Consider the following 26,654-nt stretch of genomic DNA (forward strand, 5'->3'; position numbering starts at 1 on the left):
TGCAGGCAGCCGTGCAAATGTAAACAAACTGTCTGGTGGCCCGCCCGCAGATTACCCTGACGGGCCGCAGGTTGCCCACCACTGCTTTAGCCTGTGGAGCCATACCACAACCCCTCTTGGAGCCCTCAGACCTTTGTGCCCATAATCTACAGAAGCAATCCATGTGCAATGGTGAATCTGCAGATCCACCATTCCCCCATCATTGTTCCTAACTTAGTTCTACCTCTTCTAAGGGCTGGGGGACAGGAGGTCACATGTAACAGAACTCTGCAGTGCCCAGAGGATGCAGGCCCCAAATCCTCCCATCTTCTACTTACCTCATGGTTCAACTGTGGACTTGACCAAACTTATGGGCACAATAAAAGGAGTAAAGTAGTCAGGGGATGCTGCCAGAGCCTGGAATAGGAGCTCTGTGGAAGCACTGAATAGAAACTGTTCACTTCAGAATCAGACTTAAATTCTTTGGCAATTAAGCCACATGAGACCGAATGAGGCTTTAATTCAGAGCACAGATACTTTTACCCAAATAGAGTCCTTATCTTTCCTAATTTTTTGCTGGATGTCATACTTACTCCATTTTGTTTTGGAAATAAATGGCCTCACTTTGGACATTGTGACTGCTTTGAAAGCACAGGCCAGTTTTTAAACTTTAATGAAGTTCCCATTTTGCTTAGAAGGAAATTAACTATTTGGGGCTGTCTTTACTGTGGCTTACGGGGGTACTGAGCCTTTAGATGTAACTCTTTAGGGACAGGAGTCAGAATTTCTTCATGCAATGCACCGATGAAAAATAATTATGAACAATAATACATGCTTTACACTTATCCCAAATCTAAGACTACATTACAAATCGTTAACTAATTGAACCTCACAAAATCCCTGTGAGGTTGATCAATAGTAATATTACCATTTTATGGCTAGGTAAGGTAAGGCACAGACAGACTAAGGAACTTGCATCAAGGTCTCATAATGAATGAGTGGTGGAGTTGGAAATTGAACCCACCAGTCCTGACTCCCATTCCACTTCTCTAATGACTAACACTTAACCTCTCTTATTTTGAGTTTCTGCAATAAGATATGTCGACCATAAAGGGGATAATAAATTTAAATGTCAGGCCCTCATTAAAATCATGTATATTTCTACATCAATCCCAGAATAGTTTACTGGAAAAAATAGTTCTCTAATAAATTAGCAATACCGTTTCTTAGGGTTCAGTAGACAATTGACAGATGTTTCCCCCCCCCATAGAGATCTCCTGAAAATGTATATCAAAAGCGGGGGGAAGCGCAGATAAATTAAGAAACAGCACTTTTTTTTCAGCAGAGGGCACTGTAAATAGTGGGGGGAAAGTGAATAAAAATAATAATTAGAAATCTGAAGTGTGATACTGCTTTTCCACAAGGTTTTTACTTTTGCTTTCTGTTCAGAGTCTTTGGACACATCAGTTATCGTTCAGACTGGGAGCTGGTGAAAGTAGACTTCAGACCATCTTTCCCTAGGGAGTGCACAGAAGATGACTACGAATCTTGGGACCTCACAGATCTACAGGTACTGGACACACAACGATCTTGTATTAATAATACGTAGCGCTTATGTAATGCTTTGATATTCGTTGTACTGCATAAACATTCACTAATGAGTGTGGATTTCAGCACCCAGCTTTGACAACCCCAGAGTGATTTTCGGAAGGATGAAAATAGTCCATTGCTGTTTTTATCAGTGACTTCAGAATGGTTTAGTCATTGTACAGGAGATAGTTTGTGTTTCTTTTATTACCTAAACTGGGCTGGGGAAGGAGGAAGTATACTTAATTACTTGCCACAGTAATAGGTGGTCGTGATGGATTGTGAAAAGTTAGACACACACTGGAAATTAAAACCCATCTCACTGATTGAAGCAATTTGAACATGCAGTTACATGTTCTGCCAACTTCTCAACCAGGCACTCTACTCTTATGTAAAGCACCAGAAGTAATTCCAGAATCTCAGTGGACTAATCATGTATTAGAGTCCAGTTGTTTTGGGCAATACAGTTCTATACTAATGCATTAATGCTATGTTTATCCCAGTATCCTGGCAAAATTTAATTTTTGGCAACTACATTCTCTGTAGTATTCCCTTTATAGTGTATTGTTTGTATAGACCACTTTGTGATCCTTTTGGATTAAACGAGATATATCCCTGTTAGTCATGATGCTCACTGTCATTGTTATTTTTACTCTCCTCCCTGTGAATTTATTCCCTTTTCTCTATCTGTGCCTCTTTCTCTACATTTCTTCTTCATCTTCCATTCTGTATTTCAACCAAACTTTCCTTCAGCACTTATTCATTGGATAAATTATCACTACTGCTATACTCCTCTTCACCTGGAGCATGCTAGGTGTGTACTTAGAATGTAACATAGCCCCTAGCCTTAACAAGAAAAGTACATTGAGACAGTGGAATTACATCTCGCCATGGAGTTTCAGAAACTGGAAACTACTGAAATTATTTAAAAAATTGATGGAGTATTTAAAAATACCCACTTACCAGTACGGTAAGCAGGGCCGGCGCTTCCACTAGGCAACCCTAGGCGGTCGCATAGGGTGGCAGGATTTGGGGGGGCGGCATTTTGCCGCCCTCCGCGGAAATTTGGTGTCGGGGGGTCCTTCCACTCTGGGTCTTCGGCGGAAATTCGGCGGCGGGTCCTTCACTCGCTCCGGGACCCGCCGCCGAAGTGCCCCGAAGACGCGGAGCGGAAGGACCCCCGCCGCCGAATGCTCAGAGGAGGAGCGCTGCCGCCTAGGGCGGCAAAAACCCTGGTGCCGCTCCTGACAGTAAATGTTTAAGTGACCATTCTCCAGGCAAAAGTACCTGAGCTGTGCATATAACTGCAGAATTAGGGCCACAATTACCCATATATTTTTAATGCATATCCTTAGACTTCTGCCTTTTAGAAAAAATATCTGGAGAAGTTTACTCTGTTTTCCATATTTGTATTGTGAATGATTCAGATAGTGTTCAAACAAAAAGGAAAAAAAAGCAGTTGTTATTCATTATAATGAATCATAAGCGTACAGTTGCAGAACTGTGCTACAGAAATAAATCACTGTCTCAAACCATTAATCACTATTGCTGCTATTATTTATTTGTATTACAGTAGCACCTAAAGACCCAAGTGAGATCTGGGCTCCATTGTGCTAGGGATCTGTACAAGCATAGAGTAAGAGACAGTCCCTGTCCTGAAGAGCTTAAAGTCTAAATAGGCAAGACATACAAGAGGGTAGAAGGGAAAAAAGTATTAGTATCCCCATTTGAGAAGCTGAGGCTCAGAGAGATTAACAAGATGTTCAAAAGTGCCAAGATTTCAGGAGTCTTTGTTTTTGAGTGCCCAACCTGAGACCCCTTAAATAGGCTTGTTTTACAGCAAGTGTGGAGTAAATGCCATCTGAAAAACCAGGCCCCTTTAAGGTGTCTCACATCTGGCACCACAAATCCAGACACTCAAAATCACTAGGCACTCTTAAAAGTCTTGACCTAAATGCCTTGCCAGAGTTCACCCAGGAAGCCTGTAACAGAGTCAGGAATTAAACCCAGATTTCCTGACCCCGAGTCCAGTGCTTCAGCCACAAGACCAGCCTTTCTCTGGCTACAGTCTACGTCACAAGTGGGTGGACTTCATGACAGTACAATTTGGAACAAACACAGAAAAACAAAACTTCTCATAGCTTTGGTTTTTACACTCCTCTGCTTTAATGTTCAGGGTGATCGCTGCATCATGGGTCAGCAGAGAAGTTTTCGGAAGAGGAAGATTTCATCCTGGTGCATTAAAGGGAGGAGTTTCACATCTGCTCTCACATCCAAAGTTTGCGAGTGTGCAAACTCTGATTTCTTATGGTGAGACTTTCTATGGATTTTCAGGGTTATCCTAAAGATGAAGTGTGTGAGAGTCTGGGATGTGTAAACCCCACAACTTTCCTAAGCTGAAAACAATAAAACATCCCAGCAGGATCTGAATGAGAGGTTGTTTTCCCATCTGTTCCTTTTTAAAAGGCAAAATTACTTCAGTAATCCTATTACTGTTTATGTTGGTGGGTTTTGCAAGCAATTATATAGAATTTCATAGCGTGGCAGAGAAATGCAGAGCTACAGAAGCGGAGTGCTGTGGAGTTTCTTTTGAAAAACAGAACCACAAAAGCATTGACGTTTTTGAAGTAAGGTGCTTTGTTTTGTTTTTCCACCTGACTAGACAAGTCCTGATGTTTTACTCAGGCAAACTCCCATGGAACAAAATTTGAATGATGATCAGAGGATTTGACCTATTGTATTTAATACAAATCCTCTCTAGTTCTGAGTGAAGTGGAGGAAAAAGGGTGGTAAAAGAACCCCTTTAAAAAAACTAAACTGCCAATAGAGAGAATTCTATGGAACTAGTTCACAAAACTTTTTGGACCCAATTCTGCCCTGAAATCACTGCCTTTGGAATCACCCTGAGGGCAGAATTGGGCTCAGCATGTTGTGTGTTGGCTTGGTACAAGATAGTATTCAAGAAAGGATCTCCCTCACTTCTATCCAACCACAGAAAACATATTTGCTAATAAAGAAGGGGCGCTAACAGATTAATTGGGTTTGTTTTGCAGTGATTATGGATTTGAACGTTCAGCACCTCTGAAATCAGAATCCAGCAAGTGCTTTGCTAACTTTTGGTTTAACCCAGAATCACCCCCTGAAGATTGCGTATTAGGGCAGGCCTATGTGAGCAGCACAGGGTAAGTATTTGATACTTTTACCAGCATTCAGGGGGGAGAGCACTCCTGCAGAGGATTACAACATAGCCTTAGGGAAAAGTAATTAAATACTCTTTATAGTTAAATTGTTTACATCAAAATTGTCCATAAGTAGGTTTAGTGTGTAGGAGGGTTTCAGTGGGGGGAAGGGCTAGGACTTGCAGGAAGGGCCAGGGCTCTGTCAACTTGATTTTTTTTTTTTTTTTTTTAATTGATAAAGCACCCTTTAAATGGTATGTCCTGATTTTTAAAAAATGTCCTTTTTAAAAAAAGGTTTTAAGGGTTTTTCTGATCCTTGAAAGCAAAAGCATCAAACATACAAAACATGGCCAAACCCAAGCGCCCACAAATCTTGTCAAACTCCAAAAATCATAAGATAGGCTTAAAAAATAAGGAGATTTTGAGAGTTTTTTTTCATTAGGGATGTGATGAGCTTTACAGTGAGTGAAGGAGCAGTACTGGGCCAAGAGGGCCCACCTCTCAGCAGGTGCAGAGCGTGTTCCAAATGGAGGATCCACTCAAAAGGAGACTCTGACAGTCAGGCAGGGAGGGAGAGTGAAGGAGAGGCTATCTGAAGGGAGGAAGCCATTTTGCAGCTTTTGAGGACAAAGCAATCCACAGGAGAGGGTCTGGACTGTGGGTAAGACCCAACTGGGAGGATAGGGGTCTGACCCTTTTCCCTCTGACTCCCTGATGAGGGAGAATAACTGGACACTTGGACGAGAGCTGGGGAATGTTCGGTTGACTGACTGAAATGCGGGGACTGACTGGGAACTCCCGCTGGGGGAAGTGGGCTGCGACCACACCCCAAACTAAAGAGAGATCAAAGAAGTAGGAAGCAGCCCATGAGGCAGCTCAGGTGCACCATGAGAAGGCAACTGAGGCATTTCACACCTCTCCCCCTGGGGCTCTGGGCTGGGACCAGTGGAGAGAGATGGCATGGGCCCCCAACGTTTCCCTTCCCCTGAGCCCCCCAGTTGGTCCAGGAGAAACCTGGAGCACCAGGGAATTGATGGGCTGGCCTCAGAGTGGAAACCCCACTACAAGGTGCAAGGAATGTCAAGCCACGGCCTGCCTGCTGGGGCTGCTGGCCTTGAGTGAAACCTGCTAGTGGGGTCACATTTTCCTGCTTTTCTTCACAATGATGAGAGTTAGAAACATACTTTTTTGAAAACCTATGAAAGCTCAGATCCTCAGGTAATCACATGCTTCCAGGAGCTGATGCTTTCAAGAAAGCAGCAAACATCAAGAGACTAGTGAAAAATCACTGTCAGCAACAATGCACCGCTTCCCATTTGTCTCCTGTATGCACCCTTAATTGGTGTCTTTTCAGTTTCAGGGTTCCTGCTACTATTACTAGTAACCAACTTCTTGCAGAGCCTGAGCTAGAGCATGTGAATGTGCTCCCCACAGAGCAGCGCATGAGGGGTGCAACTCACCATGTAGAGAACAGTCCTCAAAGGCCCCAAATAAACAATCGGAAAGAGAGAGAGATATTTTTCTCTAAACTCTTTTCTGATAATCTTAGGAGCTGTTTATAACAATAGTAGCTACACATTTTTCGGCTATGACTTTCAAGTTGACAGTGACCCTTTAATTTTAATCCTTTAATTTTATTTTGGAGTAATTTACCCTCTGATTCAAATAATTTACAGTTTTAGGAATAAGTATATATCCTCACTCAGCTTCTCATGCTCCTTCTTCGTCCCCTCGTGTCCTCAGGGGCAAAGAATTCTGCAGAGAATGGATTCTTTTCCTAATCCTATGGGGAACTGAGAATCAAAGGAAAGCTTTACCGAACTGTAAACAATAGAGCACAGAACATACACTACAATGTGGTATGATGTCTATGCTGAGAATAAGTTGCAGCTGGCAATAACATCATCTTTCTCAGCTGCATAGATTGGGACCAAATGTTGAAATGTCATATCAGGCAAGAAAATCAGTTTGCTAGTATTTGCTTTATCTGTGAAAATCCATTTTTGTTTTGTTTTAGGTAGTGAATGGCCGCTGTATTATAGCATGTTTGAACTCAGAAGAATGAAACGTCAATTGTGTTAAAAAGAATGGTTAAAAATAACAAACCTGAATAAAACTGATTCTTGCACAATTGCAGCATAATCCTGAGTGCTTCCTTGTTAACCCTCAGCCAATCTTTGTCAGGCTTTATTTTTTTATTCTGTTATGCAAATTTTGTATTTTAAAGTGTTTTAAGAGCCCCGCAGGCATAGAATAGTTCATCAGCACTGGAATTAGCTCCTCAGTAATGCAGAACCTGTTTGATCTGATTTCCATCTGATCTTTGGGACATTGACCAAACCCACTGAGAAGTCAATTACCATGTGGTAGCCATTGTTATACTGTCCTGCAGTGCCCCCAATGGCACCCACCTGTTATTCTCCAGTCCTGTGTGCTCACTGCTTATTGTTTTATGCAGGTACAGGAAAGTGGTGTCTAATGTATGTGAAGGTGGTGTTGACTTGCAGCAGAATCTAGCCCAGCATATGTGTCCACTGATTGCTCCCAAAAGACTGCAGATCAGCATCAAAGGAGAGAGCCTAGCTGTTAAACCTGGAGAAGATGTCACCTTTGTAGTCACACAAGAGCAGGTAATGAAGAACTTCAGCCTCTTAAAAATGTCAACGCTGGTTTAGAAGTTATTTCTAGGCAATCATTTCTCTCCTCTCTGGCTGGGTGAACAGGGGTTAGCCCATGGCTTAGAAACCAGTGCACAAACCTTTCTGTTGCTATTTCTCCATCCATTTAACCAAATGGAAGTATTCAGTGAACTACACAAATGACAACTCCATCTAAGAAACTGGGTTCATCCCCTCAACAGCGTTTTTCTCCACTGTTCCTTAAAGATATCAGCAACTTTGAAAATCTTAGCTTAAGTGAGTTAAGCGCCAGCTCCCTTGATTTGCTTTGAATATTCCAGTTTCAGTGTTAGAGCAGAGTCAAGTGAGATGTAAAGAAATTGTACTTAAAATCATGTGGAAAACAGAGTACAGACAACATTAATACAGATAAATGTTCAGCCTCAGTAAAGACCTGGGGGGATGATGAAGCCAAAGAGCCTGAAGTAAATTCATGCATTTCATCAAGGCTGTTGATACAACCTGTGTCCCAGATTCATTCCTGCCCACAGATGGGGATTAGCCATCATGTCCCAGATTTTCAAAAGGGTACAGCACCCACAGTGTTACAGTGGAAGCTGCTAGTGGCAGTTTTGAAAATCTGGACTTTATTTCAGTGCCTAAAATAGGAGCTCCTATCTCTTTTTTGACCATCTGGCCCCAATTGTGGGTACTGAGCATTTCAAAATCTGGCCCTGAGCTCTTTTGGTCTCACCTATTAAAAAAGTGAATCACATCTTCTTGGTAATCAGGTAAAACATAAAATAAAATCACCAGGTAGTAACGGATAATGACATCTACTATCTATAGTCCTTATTGACAGGTTTCCCTGTGTTGCCTAAAAGAGGCAACATCTTAAAGGCATGACCAGACTATAACAGTCTGATCTGTAGGATGGAACAGTCTGATCTGTATGTCTGTGGTTCTTAACACTTACTCATTAAGTGACAGATTCTGCCATACTTTCTCAGGTTGAGTACTACTTTACTTTGACACTAATCCCATTGATTTCAAAGAGTCTGAAGGAAATTCATGCATTTCAGCAGGCCTGCATGGTACAACCATGGACACTGATTCATTCCTGCAGAAGCCAATGGGAATACTTGCAGAGTAAGTTACTACTTAATATGTGGCAGAATCTGGCTCTAAGTTTAGCTATGGTAAGGTCAGATATATCTCCATTTCTTTTCCTAATTCTCTGTCTGTCACCATTTCATTATTAGTAAAGAAACAGCACTTGACTATAATCTGAGAGCTCAGTGATTTATCATTTCTGTTAATTGTGATGGGGCATCTAAAAACATGATTTTTGCCAGAGTAGGAATTCTGAGACTTGAATGTGTTTCTCTGTCAACTGGTAGAACACCTAGGACATGCAAAGATGCTCAAACGTCACAAATGGTATTCTCTCTCTCTCTCTCTCTTAGTGATAGCTATGCATAATACTCTGAACTATAAGTCTCTCCTTTACAAGAAACCTAACAATTTGCTGCCCCCTATAGCTGAGAATCAATAAGTCCATAACATTAATTAGAAACAGAAAGGCAAGTTTTGCACAAGGGACCAATTAGGTCTTCTGACAATTAGTGAGCTTAAGGGATAGATCCACTAACACCAAAGAGATGTAGTATTATATCTATCTGTCACACAATATTAGTTTATTGCTGTATATGAATGCCTGTTCTTAGTTTCACAGGAGCAAGGGGCTTTGGCTCACACCTGTGTTTGTCTGGGTGATACATTACTGAGTTTATAAATAGTAATAATATTAATAACAAGAAGAAGAAAATAAGCTGTCCCAAGCTCTGCTTGCTCAGTCCACAAAATGCATGAATAAACAATGTCAAGAAAATCCACTATTCGCAGAAGAACTATGTAGAGGTGTCCAGGTTCCATTGAATTTAGCTGTATTTTTCCTGTGTTCCTCTTTTGTTATCAAACCATTATTAGCTTCCTATTTTGTAGAATGAAATCGGTGCTTTGAAAACATCAAGATCCTTAAATAGTATTATAGTGGGAAGGGCATTGTGAGCACAAAACATTCATTAAAACTCAGATCTGGTTCACAACATAAAACCTTACTCCTGTACCCCCTGGAGATAGTATGTAGGTGCTTTGCTAGCATAAGAAAGCAAACAAACAGTATTTGCACTTTAGTGTCACCTAAATGAATTGCACTTACAAGCACACAGCCGAGGAATCTCCTTTGCTTTAAACTTTAATATGGTATTGTCTCCTCCACTAAATTCCATCCATCTGTATCCAAAGAAAATGGTGTTTTGAAGGAAATGTTCACAGCAGAGGAGTATACAAGGCCATAAACTCCTTTTGTGGGTGATGCATTCTGGAGTTGAGGCATTTGAGAACTATGCAGGATCTTTACTGTGAGCATTCTCTCACCTTGTGAACATTTTTTCCTTTTATCTGACAAGACAGAAGAAAATTCATCCAAACAGCAGCACTTAAAAAAAATGTTTTCCTTTCCTTTGTAACGCAAAGATCTGAAAGTTCTTGTCTGCTGTTGCCTCCTTTGATCTTCTGTTAACATCGTGTTTTGGGATGAGGTTTTGAAGTATGACTTTTTCAGAGTGTGGCCTGTGTGGAAATGGAATAATGGAACTGAACATATAAAGATTTCAGGGTCATTTGAGAGGCAATAAACATCTGATTTTTGAATGCTGTGATTGGCTGAAATCCTTTTCTAGTCATATAATGATTGTAATGCACTGTCAGGTGAGTAGCTGCACGACTGCCTTTCCTGGATGCAATCAGAACTGTTACAATGCGGGTCCGAGGCAATGTACTGCTAACTGCTAATGGAGAGTCTCCTTTAGCTCCAGTCATGTGGCTCTGTCCAGATGGGAGAATCTGAGTTCTATACTCACTGTCATGAATATCCATAGTGTGTAGCCTAGTGACAATGTAAAGTCATAAACAGTTATGTTTTTTGTTTTAATGAAGTTGCACATTGAGGACAATCTTTATCATCCTAATACTTTAGGCCTGACTTTAGAAAGACAGTGTCATTTTCATGAACACTCTGCAGAGCTACAATGAATAATAAATTATAGCAGATGGCTAAGGTGGTATAAATGCTATGCTAGCAATAGTAATACTGTGGTAACTATACTATGCTAACCAGGGGCGGCTCTATGTATTTTGCTGCCCCAAGCACAGCAGACAGGCGGCTTTCGGCGACATGCCTGCAGGAGGTCTGCCGGTCCCGTGCCTTCGGCGTACCCGCCGCCGAATTGCCGCTGAAGTCGTGGGACCGGCAGACCTCCCGCAGGCATGCTGCCAAAGGCTCCTTGACTGCCGCCCCCACAGCGACTGGCAGGTCGCCCCCCGTGGCTTGCCACCCCAGGCATGCGCTTGGTGCGCTGGTGCCTTGAGCCGCCCCTGATGCTAACGCTACGCTATGCACTAAGCTTAGTCAACTGGGTTTTCGCTAGCACAGTGGACAGGGCTTAAGAGTCCTAGATAAGGTCAAAGAATACTTATAGATTGGGATTGCTCTGCACAGTCATGTTGGTCATATCCAGAGGCATAGTCAGTGTAGCATAATGCAGTTACAACCTGTTGACTAATCTGGAATATTTTATCCTCATTAAACTAGATCTGTGTTACAGATAAGGGAATATTAATACACACCACCACCACCACCACCACCACTACCACCACCACTTGTCCTAAGCTGTTTGGAGCAGGGATCGTCTTTCTGTTCTGTGATTGTATAACACTTAGAACAATGGGGCCTTGGTCCATGGCTGGGGCTTCTAGGCACTACCACATACAAATAAGTAATAATAATGTGTCCTGTTTCTTTGAATCTTGGGTATTCAAAACATCTCTGATCTATTTCTTCTGCTAGGGAGATATTCTAAATACCAAGTACCAGGTGGACCTTGGAGATGGCTTTAAGGCAATATACGTGAACCTCACAATGACAGGGGAACCCATTCGGCACCGTTATGAGAACCCTGGGATTTACCGTGTCTCAGTCAGGGCGGAGAATGTTGCCGGGCATGAGGAGGCAGTGGTATTTGTTCAAGTTAATTGTAAGTTGTGCTGTTTTGTTTTTCTCTGGTTTCACTTTTGCAGCTTCACAACAACTTGATGATAGCTATGGGGCAGTGATTTCCAGAAGAAATTATATTAAAGATATTATCACCAAAATAAATTGCTTTGAATTTGCTCATGCAGTAGTGCACCTGCTGCACATGGTTAATGTGGATAATTGTAAATGGGGGAGAGTATTACCAAATCAAAGGGAGACTTGACTTTAAAGGGAAACATGGTCTAGTGAAAAGCAACAGAGGGTCCTGTGGCACCTTTAAGACTAACAGAAAAAGGTGCCACAGGACCCTCTGTTGCTTTTTACAGATTCAGACTAACCCAGCTACCCCTCTGTTACATGGTCTAGTGATTAGATAGCTGGAGCATCTAAGGCAGGAGTAGGGGTATCTGAGTTTTAATCCCAGCTTTGACAGTAATTTCCTCTATGGTTTCAGGTACCATTTTCAATCTTGGGTGGTTAAATTTAGCCACCTAAATACATATTCAGATACCGAAGTGACCTGATATTCAAAGGTGTGGAGACGATGTCTTCTCTTCCCTGATTTTCAGAAGTCTCAGATCAGTGGGAGCAGTAGGTGCTCCTTACTTCTGAAAATCAGATCATTAATTAAGGTGCCTGAATCTAGATTTAGTTGCCTAAGTTTATCTACCCAAGTTTCAAATGTTGGCTTCAGTGTATATTGACTTAACTGCATATTGCAGTGAGAATGTGCAGTATCACATGAAATAGACCATTTATTTTTCTTTTAATTAAAACCAAAATAAAAACCATCAACTAGAATTCAAAGAAAAGAAACAGCAGTGCACCAGGAATAGCATGCTCCATCAGAGGTTTAATGTACCTCAGTCAATTCATAATTGAAATAAAGCAGGCAGCTCACCACTGGAACTGCATTTTCCTCCCCTTTCAGAACTCATAAGAGCGGTTGCTTCTCCTGTTCTTAGATAGGTCAAATAGAATCCCAGAAACAAATCATATCGTCAAAAAAGGCAGGTTACTCCTCTTGTGTTCTCCAAGTACTAGCTTCAGGCTTTGGGGAGTGGGATGGGTGGCCTCCATCATGAATCCTGGAACCAAATAGAAAGCAGTAAACATTGGAGCCTCTGCTGAGATTGGACCTTTTAGTGCAAGTCGATAGGAAATGGACAGTAGCTCCAGCTACCCATATTTCCCTTCCGTTAACCAGAGTCTTTGAGATGCAGCATTGCCTAGTAATTAATGCAAATGACAGGGAGTAAAGAGAACTGGGTTCTATTCCTTCCTCAGCCCTGACTGGCTGTGTGATTGGTTAGGGCCCTATCTTGCATCCATACAGATTAATTGCAAAATTCCCACTAAAAGCAAAGGGAGCAGTATTAGGCCCATAACCTCTGTGCCTCAGTTTCATTATCTATTTTTTTTAAAAATTGAGGTAGTAACATTTCCTTACAGCGTAGTGTTCTCAGGTTTAATTCAGTATTTGTCAGGTGCTTAGATGCCAAGCTGAAAGATTTGATAAACAGAAGCAGGGAAGGAGAGTGGGTGAGTGCGGTCTGTAGAAGCAATATATGCCTGCTGTGATAGTTGAGTAACCTTCCTTTCTCCATTGAGAATTGCCCCACTCTTGGGAGACTGACAAGCAGTAAGAACCCCCTGAAGGAGGGCTGAAGGATTGCCTTCCCAAAATGTCCCTCTGATTTGGCTCCTATATCGGGAGATGAGTGAAGGATGTAAATGGAGTTTCATGTAGTGGATTTACAAATGGCAGAGGGGGAGGTATTTCTCAAGCGTAAAATGAATGCTATATCTAATCTGGTATTGGAACACTAATTTGATTAGGATTGAGTACAAAGGCTGATCCACTAGGATAATCTCTAAACTGATTTTGAGTCCCATCCCCCCCTCGTATCCCGCTCCGTATTCCCATTGGACTTTTACCCAATGCCACAAACAATCTTGGAGTTTTATGAAAGTATTTTGTCTTGTCCAGGGTCAATAGATACTTTACATCTGATTTATGCAGTCCTGGTAAATTGTGAGGTTTGAGGAAGATGGCCAGGACTAATTAAAATGGAATTTGGAAATTCTGGAGTAATTTAGGTTGTGGGCTCAGAAACACCTTATCCCGTGGAATATCATGAAAGTAGAATAAGCCATAAACACCAATATCTCAAAATTCTTTTTACCTGATGTAACAGTCAGGAGGAATGCAGTTTGGAGGGACAAAGGGTAAAGGCAGAGTTCATGAAACTTGTCAATACTAAACTCAAGCCCCATGAATAGGAAAAGTCCCAAATTGCAGGACAGATATGCACCAGATCTTTAAAGAAACTTTTCATATAGGATGTACCAAAATTATGGTTCTCTGATCCAGAGGATAAGAAGCTGCAGCTGGTACCAGGGGCTAGAGCAAGGCTCAGTTCTTTGAAAAAGCAAGTACTTGGACCAGAGTAAAGGGAATTGTGGAACATAGGCATACCCACAGTGAGTGTGAATTGGATGTGAACGGGCAATGATGTAATTAGTGCAAAGAGGGTACGGATAGGCTCAGAGTGATGTCTGGATTGAGGCTAACGGCTCTAAATGACAGAGATGTTTAGAGCAGTGGTCTCCAAACTTTTTTGATCGCGCGCCCCTAACCAGTAAAAAAATTTTGAGCACGCACCCCCTGCCGCGCCAGCTCTACCATTTTTGCCAAAGCAAAAAAAAAAAAAGTTTAGAGTACAGAGAGAAATGATAGGATGGATTCATTATATATAATTTAATTGATGTTTGTAAAGCACTTTGGGTTTCTGAAATGGAAGGTGCAATATAAGTAAAAAAATAAGTGTTAAACGCCTCCAAGCTTTGAGTGCTTTTCTGAAACAAATATAACTCACGCCTCCTATAAAGATTTTCTTTCAATAATATTATTTTAGTAAACATTTTTATGGACCAAAATACAATGACACTAGTAAGACCCCAATACAGAAATTTTTAAGTGATGCCGTTTTTGTACACTGCCTGCAAAGTATAGCCTCACTAGGTAAAACTTCAGAAAGGAACAAATTTTCTCTAAGAGCACGTGTTTAATATACAGAAGTTATACATTTACATTTGCAAATCAATTAGTTTCTAACAGACAGCTTTTTAAAGTATGTATTTATTGGATATTTTGCTGAATATTAGCCTGACTAAAAAAAAAATAGTGTGGAGTCCAGTGGCAGCCTGACTGCTGATACTTTGTAACAAAAATGAACAGTCAGCATCGTTCTTCTCAGATTTTGCCTTAAAAATATCAGAGGCCTGGTAGAATTTCCATCAATTTTATCTTTGATTACTTTCCTTTTCCGTCTTTTTTTTTTTTTTTTTTTTTTTAAACTGTTGCTAAATTTACTTATGGTCTTCTATGTTAGACGTGCACAAGAAAGAGTCATGCAGGTGCACCAATAAATCACATTGCTCTGGATTTTTATTTGTGACCTCCTTCGTTTAATTAAAATGTCCAGAACATACCTTCAGCTCTTTTCATTGATGCATGCAGAAAACAGGGAGGGAGAAAAATAAATTCAGGACCTTGTTCTGTGCAGGTGAGACTGCTGCAGAATGCTGAACAAGAGAAAAACCAGAGGCATTCAATAAATTGATGGATTCTTGATTAATGGCCTTTTTGGAACTCTATTCAGCTCCACTGCAGGCTTTACATCTAGAAGTGGTTCCAGTCATTGGGAGAAACCAGGAGGCGAATTTGACAGCCATCGTATTGCCCAAGAACCCTAACTTGACAGTCTTCTACTGGTGGATAGGAAACAATCTTCAGGTACACACAAGATTTCATTGGAGATTTTTTTTCAGCCTCTCTTCAATAAGGATTATGTCTAATGCCTATTCCTTTCAGGAAAATACTCTCCTGGTATACATGACATTTTGCAGAATACCTTCTATTTCAAACAGTCTGTTAAACCATCTATTAGATGTTATTTAAACCCCATTAAGTGATCATGAACTTTCTCTATTGTTCCTTTTCCATTATTGCTATTTTTGTGATTCATTTTTTATTGATTTTCATAAACAAACAAAAATATAAATGACTTGTGGTTTGTATATGTTACAGAGTTCCACACATTTCACAGGATATCCAATAGAATTGTGCAATTTAAACAGCTTTATAGTTTGTCAAAGTTGAAAAATCAGACAATAACCCAGACATAAGATGTTAGGGTGGTGGTAACTATAATAATAATAAGACACAAAGAAATAAGCAGGAAAGGGAAGGAGGAGACCTCAAGTATAACAGAAGTCTGGCATTATTTGAGCCATCTCAGAATTCTTTATCCAAAAGTATCAGAAACAGGGTCCAATTTTTTTGAATTCATATTATTGCTCTCTACGTCAGTAGGCTGTTTTTTCTTTCGCTGCTTACTCAGACAGGTTCAAATACCAGTGCTCTATTTTGGGCATAAACCTACTCCTCCATTTTTGTAAAATCACGCACTTGATAATCATTGCAGCCTTCAAGAACCAAAGGCTTGGTGGTGGAGTTAAACCCAGCGTAGTAGGTACATAACCTAAGGTATAATTCTCAGCTGAGGATTGATTGCTGAAATCAAGCACCATTTTCAATCTTGTGTCCACCTGACCATTGGACAGTCCCATAACATATGCATCAGGTTTCCTTTTTCTTTATTACAGTGTCAACAAACTTCAGAGGACAAGGGCCTCATCTTGCACAACCTCTGTGGTGTCCATTATTGCTAATTATGTGTAAATGGAAATTTCTCATTTAGAATCAGGCTACTTCTCCAGACCATTTCCTTTAGTGGAGTCACAGTTATGTTGCAATTCTCCACCTTTAAGGAAACTGATGTAATGCATTTGGGATTATGGCATCAGTGAATTATGAGAGCTTCTATTTATGTGATCATTAGCAGAGATGGGAATTGAAATACTGCACAGAAATATATATTTCTGACTAAGTCTGTTTCTGTGATGTTAACTTCATCCCTCTATAACAAACTGTAAAGAATATAAGTCTAAAAAGGCGAAGACAAAAAAGGTGCTCATACACTATAATTATGGTCATAGATGGGTAGATAGGTTAGATACATAGATCATAAAACATTAAAAATCTAAATATTTCTACTGGGACAGGATTATTCTCTTCTGTTCATTTGGGCTAATTATCTTTTAAAATTATTTTAAAATGTATGAGTGCAATGTAATGCTCATAAGAGAGAGACTAAGATTACTGCTTGAGGGAGGAATAGTTCAGACAAGCACCATGCACCAGTCCATTATTCTAGTCTTGGGTCTTTCTTGAGCCCAGAATGCAGATCAGGTGATATTGTGTGGTGGATCTGTGATGTGCACAAATATGGACTAAGCACCTAATTCTGCAAGGTACAGAGCACCTCAGGTCCCTTTTGACATCTTTGGGAATTGCAGAAGTGCAATAGCGCACCTGTATGGATCGGGCACTAAAATCAGGCCACAAAATTAATTTAATTGTAACTGATTATAGAATCTGAACTCAGGTGTGTAGAGGGGAAAGACCTATGCACTGAGGGCCTGACCCAGAGCCCAGTGATGTCAATGGGAGTCTTTATAGTCATTTCAGTGGGCTTTGGATCAAACCCTAATAGTCTCTCAATTATATTAGAAGGAGGATTTGCTCAGTCTTTAAAAATGTGTGTCCCTTAACTTTGTAATTCCAAAGTCAAACATTAGATTTTGAACACTGTTTAAGTATATTTTATATGCATTTTCTGAATGAAGGACTACTTTAGTTTTCAAGTATCCAACATAGGGCAAGCATACCTGGTGGTAGAGAATTGGAATTCGCTGACTTGGCTAACCATTGATTAAAATCACAGAAAAAAATCAATCTATTTGATCCTTCCAATATATTTCAATCACTAGTCCTTCACACACATTTCTTCCGTAATTCTTCCTAATATTCTTTTTTTAATTTTCCTTTATTTTTAGCCACTTCTCACTTTGGACAGTTTTTTGGTGACAAGATTTGCTGAGACAGGTGAGGTGAGAGTTACAGTGCAGGCCTCCTGTGGGAACTCCATGCTGCAGGATTCCAAGATTGTCCGAGTTTTTGGTGAGAGAATTTTACTCCCTCGTATTTTTTTGTTCATTGCATGTACTTGTATGTACTTTACAATTGCCCTTAGAGACCAGATCCTATTGTGAAATTTTATCCAATGCCATGTTAAACTTCTAAACTCAATACACTAATCTGATCTGTAATGAAACTCCATTGAAATGAACAGAGAGAGGCTAAGGAAGAATTCTAGAAAATGCTACTATGTTATTCCAAAGCACTACAGATAACAGTTGTCTTAAAGCAGCATTTTGGGCCATAACTGTAGAATACTATAGAACTTATATGTGTTTATAATATTTTTAGTCATTCTGTTGATCTTACTACAGAAAGAATAATGTGAGGGGAGAGAAGTTCAGTGGGGCACATACTTTTATCATAAAAAACTTGAAAGAATTTGCCTGTTGTGATAACGCCTTTTTGCTTAATGATTTGGGCATTTCTCGAGGAGTTTGGATTAGAAAGAGCTGCTGAAGAATGTTAAATGACCCTTTTGCTAATGTGCTGCATTGTATATCAGTGTATTTTGCTGTGCTGTGTAATGTGCTGACGAGGCCTGATGTACCATGAAAAATGTAAGAAGGAAGAGGAAATATTTAAACTTGTATATCTGCTGTCAAATCTGGGTATCAGGGATATCTAATAAGTCTTACTTTGCTAAGGTTTGCAACTATGGAGAGCTAAAAGCTTCATATATCCTGGGGACACATAGAATGGTACTTAGCTATTGTCCTAATATTCCAAACAGACTTTTTGCTTGTAATATGCTTTTTAATATAACATAATGGTAAACACCAGGATTCAAGCTAAATAGAGCATTTGTAAACCTCTTGCCCTGTAACAAATGGATTTTATGAATGCCTGTGATACCATTTATAAATCCATCAGCTTTTTAGAAAGCTTTAAAAATATAACCCCATTAGCATGGCTTGTAAGCCTATCATGCTTCTTACTTTTCACTACTGCAGCTGCTGTTAGTATTGGCAAATCTTGAGTCAAAGACCAACGGGGCATTGGGGTTGAGGAAAATAAAGACATCCTTAGAAAAAATAAATATAAAAATATGATTCTGTCTAAACTGCCCAAGAGATCACGTTTGGATCATTCATGCATTCCAAAGGATCTCTTTCTCTGCTTTGCATTAGGTTCTTCAGGTATGCTTCCAAGGAGCCTGTAAGGAGAAAGGAAAGAATACAGAGTCCTGTTTACTAAGAAACTGTCCATTTCTAGTATTTCAGTTATTTTTGGATTATATTCATAGAAATGTTGGGAGTGTAGCTTATTTATTCTTTTAAACAATGCAGTAGTTAGCCATTGCCATATCATTTCTGTTCATATTTTCACAGCTAGATTATAGAAAACATAAAGAAGTATTCATTTTGCATGAAAAAAGGAAAATGCAATGGGCAAGAACCAGATGTTTATGATTCAGTAAGAATCAAGTCCATAGAATCATGCCCATTTAAAAACAAAAGAAACCACAGCTTTATGTGTGGTGTAATATCTTAATGAAAAATTACTGGAAAGATAATTTATCAGTGGAGTATATGAAACTTGACTTAATGTTTTCCATGTTGCCTTTGATTGGTGGCTAGAAATATTTAGACATAAGATGCTGGGAAAGTGGGGAAAATACAAAAATCTAGTATTGGTCCATGCTACTTAGATTGTAAACTCCTTGGGGCAGGAACTGTCTTTTATTCTGTTTTTGTACAGCACCTAGCACAATGGGGTCCTGGCCTGCAAATGAGTCTTGTAAGAGCTTCTAAAAATACAAATAATAATAATAATAATGCTAACAAAGCTTTTTTCCAGAGTATTATTTTCTACAAAACTGTTTTTCCCCAATTCTCTTTGAATTGTTCAAAAATGTTTCTTTTCCTGTTTCCAGATCATTTTCAAGTTCTTTCTCTAAAGTTTACTAAACATCTGGACATGTACAACCCCAACATACCAGAGTGGAGGGAAGACATAGGCCTGGTAGTAACACGACTTCTTGCAAAGGTGCTCTCTGTTTGCTCATAAACTGCTCCTTCTCCAGTCATAAAGTTGAAGGTTAAGTTAATGCCTTCCCATTTAGAAAAAACGAGGCAGGGCAGAACAATAAAACTATCCCCATGAGCGACATTTAGAAGCAGTTTGAGACCAGTGTCACTTGTGTATACAGGCCACAGATTACATTATTGCAATACTGTCAATTTATTTCCAACACAGCCTAATTGGGAATTAACAATAAATACTCCTCTCAAGGATTTTGGGGCCAGGTGGAAATATTAACAAATACGTTGACTTTCTGAAAAAAGTGTAACATGAATGTGATGTAGTTAGGGGTTACACAAAGGGTACTATAATATACAACATTTAGTCTTTGATTGTTTTTTTTTTTTTTTTTTTTTAAATAATAATTTACAGCTTTGCATGTGTAACTCCAAAAATTACAGAAAAGATGTAAGGAATTAATTTGCTGCAGCCACTTTATGTAGATTGCAGGTATGGACAAGACTTAGATTCAGATTCAGTGCTTAATTTGTGCTAGAGCTTGCTAGGGCTGAGTCCCAGACCTCTAGGCTTGGCAGTTCTTAGCCCCAGTACCTCTGGGCTTGCCGCATCAGTTATGAACATTAAAAAAATTGCTTGAGTCTCGGCACCTACTTGCTTGAGCCCTGGCACGTTTTTCATTACAAATTAAGCACGGCTCACATTTGAACCCTGAATTGTCCTGTGGATTACTTAAGTCAAGCTTCAACATAACAGCATTGTAACATGAATAAAGAGTAATGCCGTTAAGGTAGGGAGCACTTGAGCAATAATATTCAGGTGCACACACTGCCAGAGATAAGCGCATATTGAATTCTGTCGTGGAGCATATCAATAGGTTATGACTGCAGAGGTAAATATTTATAGAAATAGTTATCACCAAGGAAACACAGAGCCATATTGTCAAAGGGCCCCCAGTGAAGTCAGTGAACTTACTCTGGATTTGCACCAGTATAAACCAGATCAGGATTCTGACATTCTATTTTACACCTGTTTCACCCCAGTTTATAACCCCAACACCTACTAAATGCCAAATAGAGTGAGTTCCATTAATCACACATCAACTTCTACCCATTTCATAATGTACATCTGCCTGATGGGTGTCTTCCCCCCCCCCCCCCCCCCACCAATCAAATTGGCTCACATCTTAACTTTTAATAAATCATATACAAGAAGTTAGATACAATTATATGGATTTTCAGATACTTTTTGACCTAAGGACTATGAGATTTGACCAGTGTTTTTCATTAAAATCTCACAACAGCCTTCCTAATATATATCACTCAACACAAGAATTTGTGACGAATGGTAACATTTTCAAAAGTGATGGTGTCATTTAGAAGCCTAAGTCCTACTGAATTTCAACGAGACTTAGGCTCCTAAGTGTCTAAGTCACTTTTGAAAATGGAACTTGTACTTCTAAGACACTTAGATGCTTTTTGAAAATTTTATCTTGGAAGATTACATGCTCATTGCACAGTTGTGGTAAACCTGCAAACCACTTAGGCTTCAGTTCACTCTTTCCCATGATACCCATTAGAGCTCTTTGATATGTGTGATAACACTTCTAATTTTCAAAGAGCTTTTCAAATCTCTGCTAATTAATGTAAGGTTATGTGCAGCTTTCTAGCTTCCAGTGACTTCCGTAGAATTCTCTCTACATATTAAAAATCTTAACACCAAAGACCAGATCCAGAAAACCATATGTGAAAGTAGCTATATATTTTATTAATTTTTTTTGTATAATACTGACAGTATAAAGTTAGCGTACAGGCCTGTAAATCTGTGCATGTCTTTGTCTCTGCAGGAAACTAATATCCCTGAAGAAACACTGGTGACAGTGGTGAAACCTGGTCTGCCCACAACTGCTGATTTGCTCGTGCTGCTTCCAGCAAACCAGCCAAAGCGGAAGAGAAGTATAACTAGTGATAAGGTAATCAGAACAATCTGTGTCTGATTAGGGCCAAATCTTCATCCCATTGAAATCAGTGACAATACTCCTACTGGCTTCATTGTTGGGCCTTACACACCTAAATGTCATCCACCCTACTTCTTGGCATGACCTACGTAAGGGCTAGCAGCAATTGCGGTCCTTGTCTTTAGTAGAGTGCAGTGCCTGCTCCTTCCCTGTGCACCCTGGGATGGAATCTACCCAAAGGCAACAGGAAGAGAGCAGGCCATGGTCTTGCCTCCTCCTCTAGTCCAGCCCATAATGTGGGGTGGCATGTAGTGGGGAACATATTCCTCTCCAAGCTCCTCCAGGGACAGAGTGTCTCTATACCAGCTTGCACTCTGAGCTGTGGCCATTTGCACAATCCAGCCCCAAATGGTATCAAAATATTTCTCAGGGATGGCTAATATTTGTCTGTTACATCAGCAACTAAAGTGATAACATATTGGTCTATAATGATCCAGTAGATTAAAAGTCTCTAATCAGGAGTACAAGCCACTGTGGAAACCACTTATTTAGAACATTAACATTTTTGATTAGAGGAGAGGAATCCTCCTCACTGACTTCAGAAATACATTAGACCTCAGATCCTACTGACTCAAGACTTTAGGATTTGGCCTATTACATGAAGAGCAGGTGGTTTCTGCCCTAATGGTCAGGAAGCTTATTCGGGTACTGAGGCAACAGGAGCAAAGAGTTTAAATGCAACAGGACAAAGCTCAAATATGAGATTTCCCCCATCTCCCATGTCCAAGCGAAATCTGCTCAGTGGAAAGGGGTCCTAGTTCAGTAGAAAATCAAAATTTGTCCACTGGCCCTACCTCTAATTTATAATCTATGACATTGTCTTTTTTTTCCATAAAATGAATGTCTCCGCTCTGCACCAGTTTTGAGTTTCAAGCATTATCAGTTAAAAGGAATTATCATTTAAGAAATCATTAGTTTTAAAGAGACTAGTTCAGGAGGGCAATATGTTACAAATAAGAAGGTTCAGAGAATAGGCCACAATATCCATCTAGCCAGAGTGTGTCTACTGGTAGGCAGGCCCAAGCTCCCTGGCAGCATGGTAAAAGACCTCGTTCATGGAATTGCCTAAATAGGTGAATCTCAAAGTATTTTGATGTGGCTTCTGAGTATTCGAGCAGGAGACTTTAAACTTAACTGTTAACTTTCAGAATTGGGTAAATTAAGATTGAGAATGGTCCTAATGCAAGAAAAACATCCTTAGTCTCCCCCTATCATCTGAATGTGAAGTTCTGGAAGACTGAAGTCACAATTAATTTCCAGAAGCACTGTATTTTAATAGATAGTTCAGAAAGCCCTATGCCAATTGTGGTTTGCAGCCAGGTGGGTGTCATCACTTGAAACTCTTAACTTCTTTGCTCCTTTTAAGGAACGAGATGCTGATTTATAATGAAAGTGTATCTTTCTGTTCCAAGTTTATGTGGAATGGACTTCTTCAGTAGTTAAAAGCAACAGATTAAGGCAGACCCTTGTGTCCTGCTGTTTGTTTGCTTTTTTTAAAAAAACTACCTACATTTATTCAGATTAGCTGCCTTCAAATCTCAGCTATTATTAGTGGTCTGCTTCCAGGCAGCTTGAAGAATATCATCAGTTGCATTCAATGCTGCCTCCGCGTTTACATGGTCAGATCTGAACCACCCTTCCAGATACTCCAAGAGGAAAGACATGAAGGGCTACACTGAGCTGCTAATGATTTGGAGAAATTCCTAATATCAGGACTGGAGAGAAATGAAAGCAATTTAGTATTGCACAATTTGTATGATAAAGGTCCCCATCTGAGAGCTAACTTATGGCTATTGGAGCTAATGGTGCACCAAAGGGATGCCAAAGTCAGGATCAAAAAGATATATCTGGGAGAAGCTATATATTCTTCATCATACTTATATGTTGCTGACAGAGTCTAGTTAGCATTCAGCTGGGGGTGGGGCATACAAAAGGGCATACAGATACCAGGCGCAGATATAACACCTCCATGGACACTGGAGGGAGTGTGTTCCCTGGTAACCTTTTCTCCACAATGGGAAGAGGTGCAGCATGCAGCTTCCCCACCACAGCCCTACAGCTACTTACTGGTGTACAGTAACTCCTCACTTAACATTGTAGTTCTGTTCCTGAAAAATGTGACTTTAAGCGAAACTATGTTAAGCGAATCCAATTTCCCCATAAGAATTAATGTAAATGAGGGGTTTAGGTTCCAGGGAAATTTTTTTTCACCAGACAAAAGACTATATTATATATATATATATATACACACAGTATAAGTTTTAAACAAACAATTTAATACTGGTACACAGTGATGATGATTGTGAAGCTTGGTTGAGATGAAGGAGTCAGAAGGTGGGATATTTCCCAGGGAATGCCTTACTGCTAAATGATGAACTAGCAATTGGCTAAGTCCTCAAGGGTTAACTCTCACACTCTACAAGGCAGCAGGAATGGAGGGAGGGGAGACAGCATTGCAGACAGAGACAAACACTGTGTGTTAGAGAAAGAGATGTGCATTTCCCCTTTAAGTACGCTGACCCTACTCTTAAGTACACTGCCTTGTTAATTAGATCAGCTTGCTGAGACCGCAGCTGCTGCCAGCAAGCTCCCTCCATCCTGAGCCCTGTCGTGTGTCCCCCCTGCTCTATGGAAGATGGGGTAAGCGGGGTGCAGGAGCAGGGGGGAGGGGGACACTCTGACAGCCCCGCTCTTCCTCCCCTCCCCCCCACACAGCAAGCAGGAGTCTTGGGGAGCAGCTCCAAGGCAGAGGGCAGGAGCAGCACATGGCAGTGGGGGGAGGGAAAGCTGAACTGCCGGCAATTGATAGCCTGCTGGGCAGCTGCTGCACAGGGAACTTAGGGGAGTGGGGAGCTGATGGGGGGAGCTGAGGGGGAGGGGGGACCTGCTGGTCCACCCTGGTTCCAAGCCTCCACCAGCTAGCTGCAACAGGCTGCTCTTCCTGCAAGCAGTGGACAAACCCGGCGGCTGCCAAACGACGTTAGAAGGGAGCATTGCACAACTTTAAACGAGCATGTTCCCTAATTGATCAGCAACGTAACAACGTTAACCAGGACGACTTTAAATGGGGAGTTACTGTATAAGATAGTATGGCCACGGACACACCCATTCTGACACACCCTGTGCGGAACTTGCAGAGGTGCTATAGGTGATAGCAGCCATATCTTCACCACCTTAATGTAGGCAAGGCAGACTACTGAAGCTACTGGTGTGTGTGCATTTCTGTGTGGATTTTTTTTTTTTTAAAGGAGGTCACAAATTTTTATGACATCTGCGATTGTACCAAAATCTGTGTTACATAGGCTAGGTCTACACTACAGCGGGGGGGTCGACCTAAGATACGCAACTTCAGCTACGTGAATAGCGTAGCTGAAGTGGCGTATTTTAGGTCGACTTACCTGGCTGTGAGGACGGCGGCAAGTCAACCGCTGCCGCGCCGCCGTAGACTCCGCTACCGCCTCTTGCCGCGGTGGATTTCCGGAGTCGACGGTAGAGCCATCAGGGATCGATTTTATCGCGTCTTCACTAGACGCGGTAAGTCGATCCCCGATAGACCGATTGCTATCCGGCGGGTAGTGAAGACGTGCCCTCAGTAAATATCCTTCCAAAAAACGTCCATGACAAATTTACCACCCTAAGACCTAATCCAGTGTCCAGTGAACTCAATGGAAAGACTCCCATTGACTTCATTGGGTGTTGGGCTGGATTCTTAGTTATCACTTGTGGCAAACCACCCATGTTTATGGATCATTCATTGTTGATGTATAACTGAGAGGAGACCGCCAAGATCTTCAGTATTTCCCCCTTTTCATGTTTCAACAAAGGGACATTTATTCTGCTGATAGCTCCAATTCTGAAAGTTGGTGCCCTGGCATTCTTGTGAGGAGTTCATGTACCGAGAATGCACTCTGACTCTGCTTAATAACCTGGGCAGCCCTTATGGACTCTACTTTATATCTGTACTCTGAAATGTGAGTGAAATTAGTATCCCTTTAAAAGTTTCAGATCTCCATGTCATGTCTTACTCACTTGCTTGTCTCTCAAAGGAATTGCACTGGGAAGAACTACTTTTAGATCTAGAATGTGTATGTGATTTGAGAATTGCTGGTGGGACCAGTTACGTATGGTTGACGTACAGAACTCTGTTGGAGAGAGACTAACTATATTTCAGTGGTGGTTGCATTATTTTACAAGTTGCTGTTAATGCAACTGTCTGAGCTATTCCTCATGTCAGACTTGGGAGAGAATAGTGGAAACAATATATGGCCACGTCAGTAAGTTGGAGATAAAAAGTTAAGAATTCTCTGGGAGAATTCTCCTGAAAATTAACTGAGGCCCAAATTATGTTACCTTTACACTGAGTCCACAAAGAGTCCTATTTAAGTCAGTGAAACCATTTATGGACTGAGTGTGGGTATGGGGATCAGAATCTGGCCCTTTGTGAAGCTCATGCAAATACTGTAAGAGAAACAGCAGGGGCTTTTCTACCTAATAGGCTGTGAGGGCTTGTCAAAACCGAGCACAGTAATATAAAAAGAGCCTCTCTTGAAGGTTTCATAGATATAAAGGCAAACTTAGGGAGGTTGTGGAATCTTCATCATTGGGGATTTTTAAGAGCAGGTTGGACAAACACTTGTCAGGGGTGGTCTAGATAATATTTAGTCCTGCCTTGAGTGCAGGGGACTGGACTAGATGACCTCTCGAGGTCCCTTGCAGTTCTATGATTCTATGAAACTTCTAATTTGGCATCCTGTGGGGAGCGGTATCCTGTACTAAGGAACAGTCTATAAAACTAGCCTTGATCCTCTGGAAAATTACCTATGTTGAAAATGCAAAGGAGAGAAAGAGAGGGGCCAGACGATGTGTCTGACAGTGGTGGGATGTGGTGGCACTTTTAATGGTGCTGTTCCATAAAAATGAGGGAGGTCATATTTTAGTATGCTTTGTCCCCATTAGAAAAATAGGAGAAACTGTTTCTATGTGGATGGAAATAACTGTTTTGACAGAAGCTTCTTAAAAACGTGTTGCAAACAGCCATCCATCCATAGAGATAAGAAAGTGAAGAAAAGCATGACATGCAGTGCATTAT

General features: G+C 40.7%; 1 protein-coding gene across 1 annotated transcript in view; it reads left to right on the plus strand.

The window, feature by feature from the left end:
- SORCS2 (sortilin related VPS10 domain containing receptor 2) overlaps nt 1-26,654 on the plus strand; it is an 813,167-nt gene that overhangs the window by 775,340 nt on the left and 11,173 nt on the right. The window contains exons 15-23 of the mRNA XM_065404758.1: nt 1,429-1,549; nt 3,743-3,876; nt 4,620-4,748; nt 7,204-7,375; nt 11,274-11,460; nt 15,125-15,258; nt 17,424-17,547; nt 19,442-19,554; nt 21,395-21,520. Coding sequence (XP_065260830.1) covers nt 1,429-1,549; nt 3,743-3,876; nt 4,620-4,748; nt 7,204-7,375; nt 11,274-11,460; nt 15,125-15,258; nt 17,424-17,547; nt 19,442-19,554; nt 21,395-21,520 — 1,240 coding nt within the window. The remainder of the gene's footprint in view (nt 1-1,428; nt 1,550-3,742; nt 3,877-4,619; nt 4,749-7,203; nt 7,376-11,273; nt 11,461-15,124; nt 15,259-17,423; nt 17,548-19,441; nt 19,555-21,394; nt 21,521-26,654) is intronic.

Source organism: Emys orbicularis, chromosome 5 (assembly GCF_028017835.1).
Source record: "Emys orbicularis isolate rEmyOrb1 chromosome 5, rEmyOrb1.hap1, whole genome shotgun sequence".
NCBI classification, from domain to species: Eukaryota; Metazoa; Chordata; order Testudines; family Emydidae; genus Emys; species Emys orbicularis.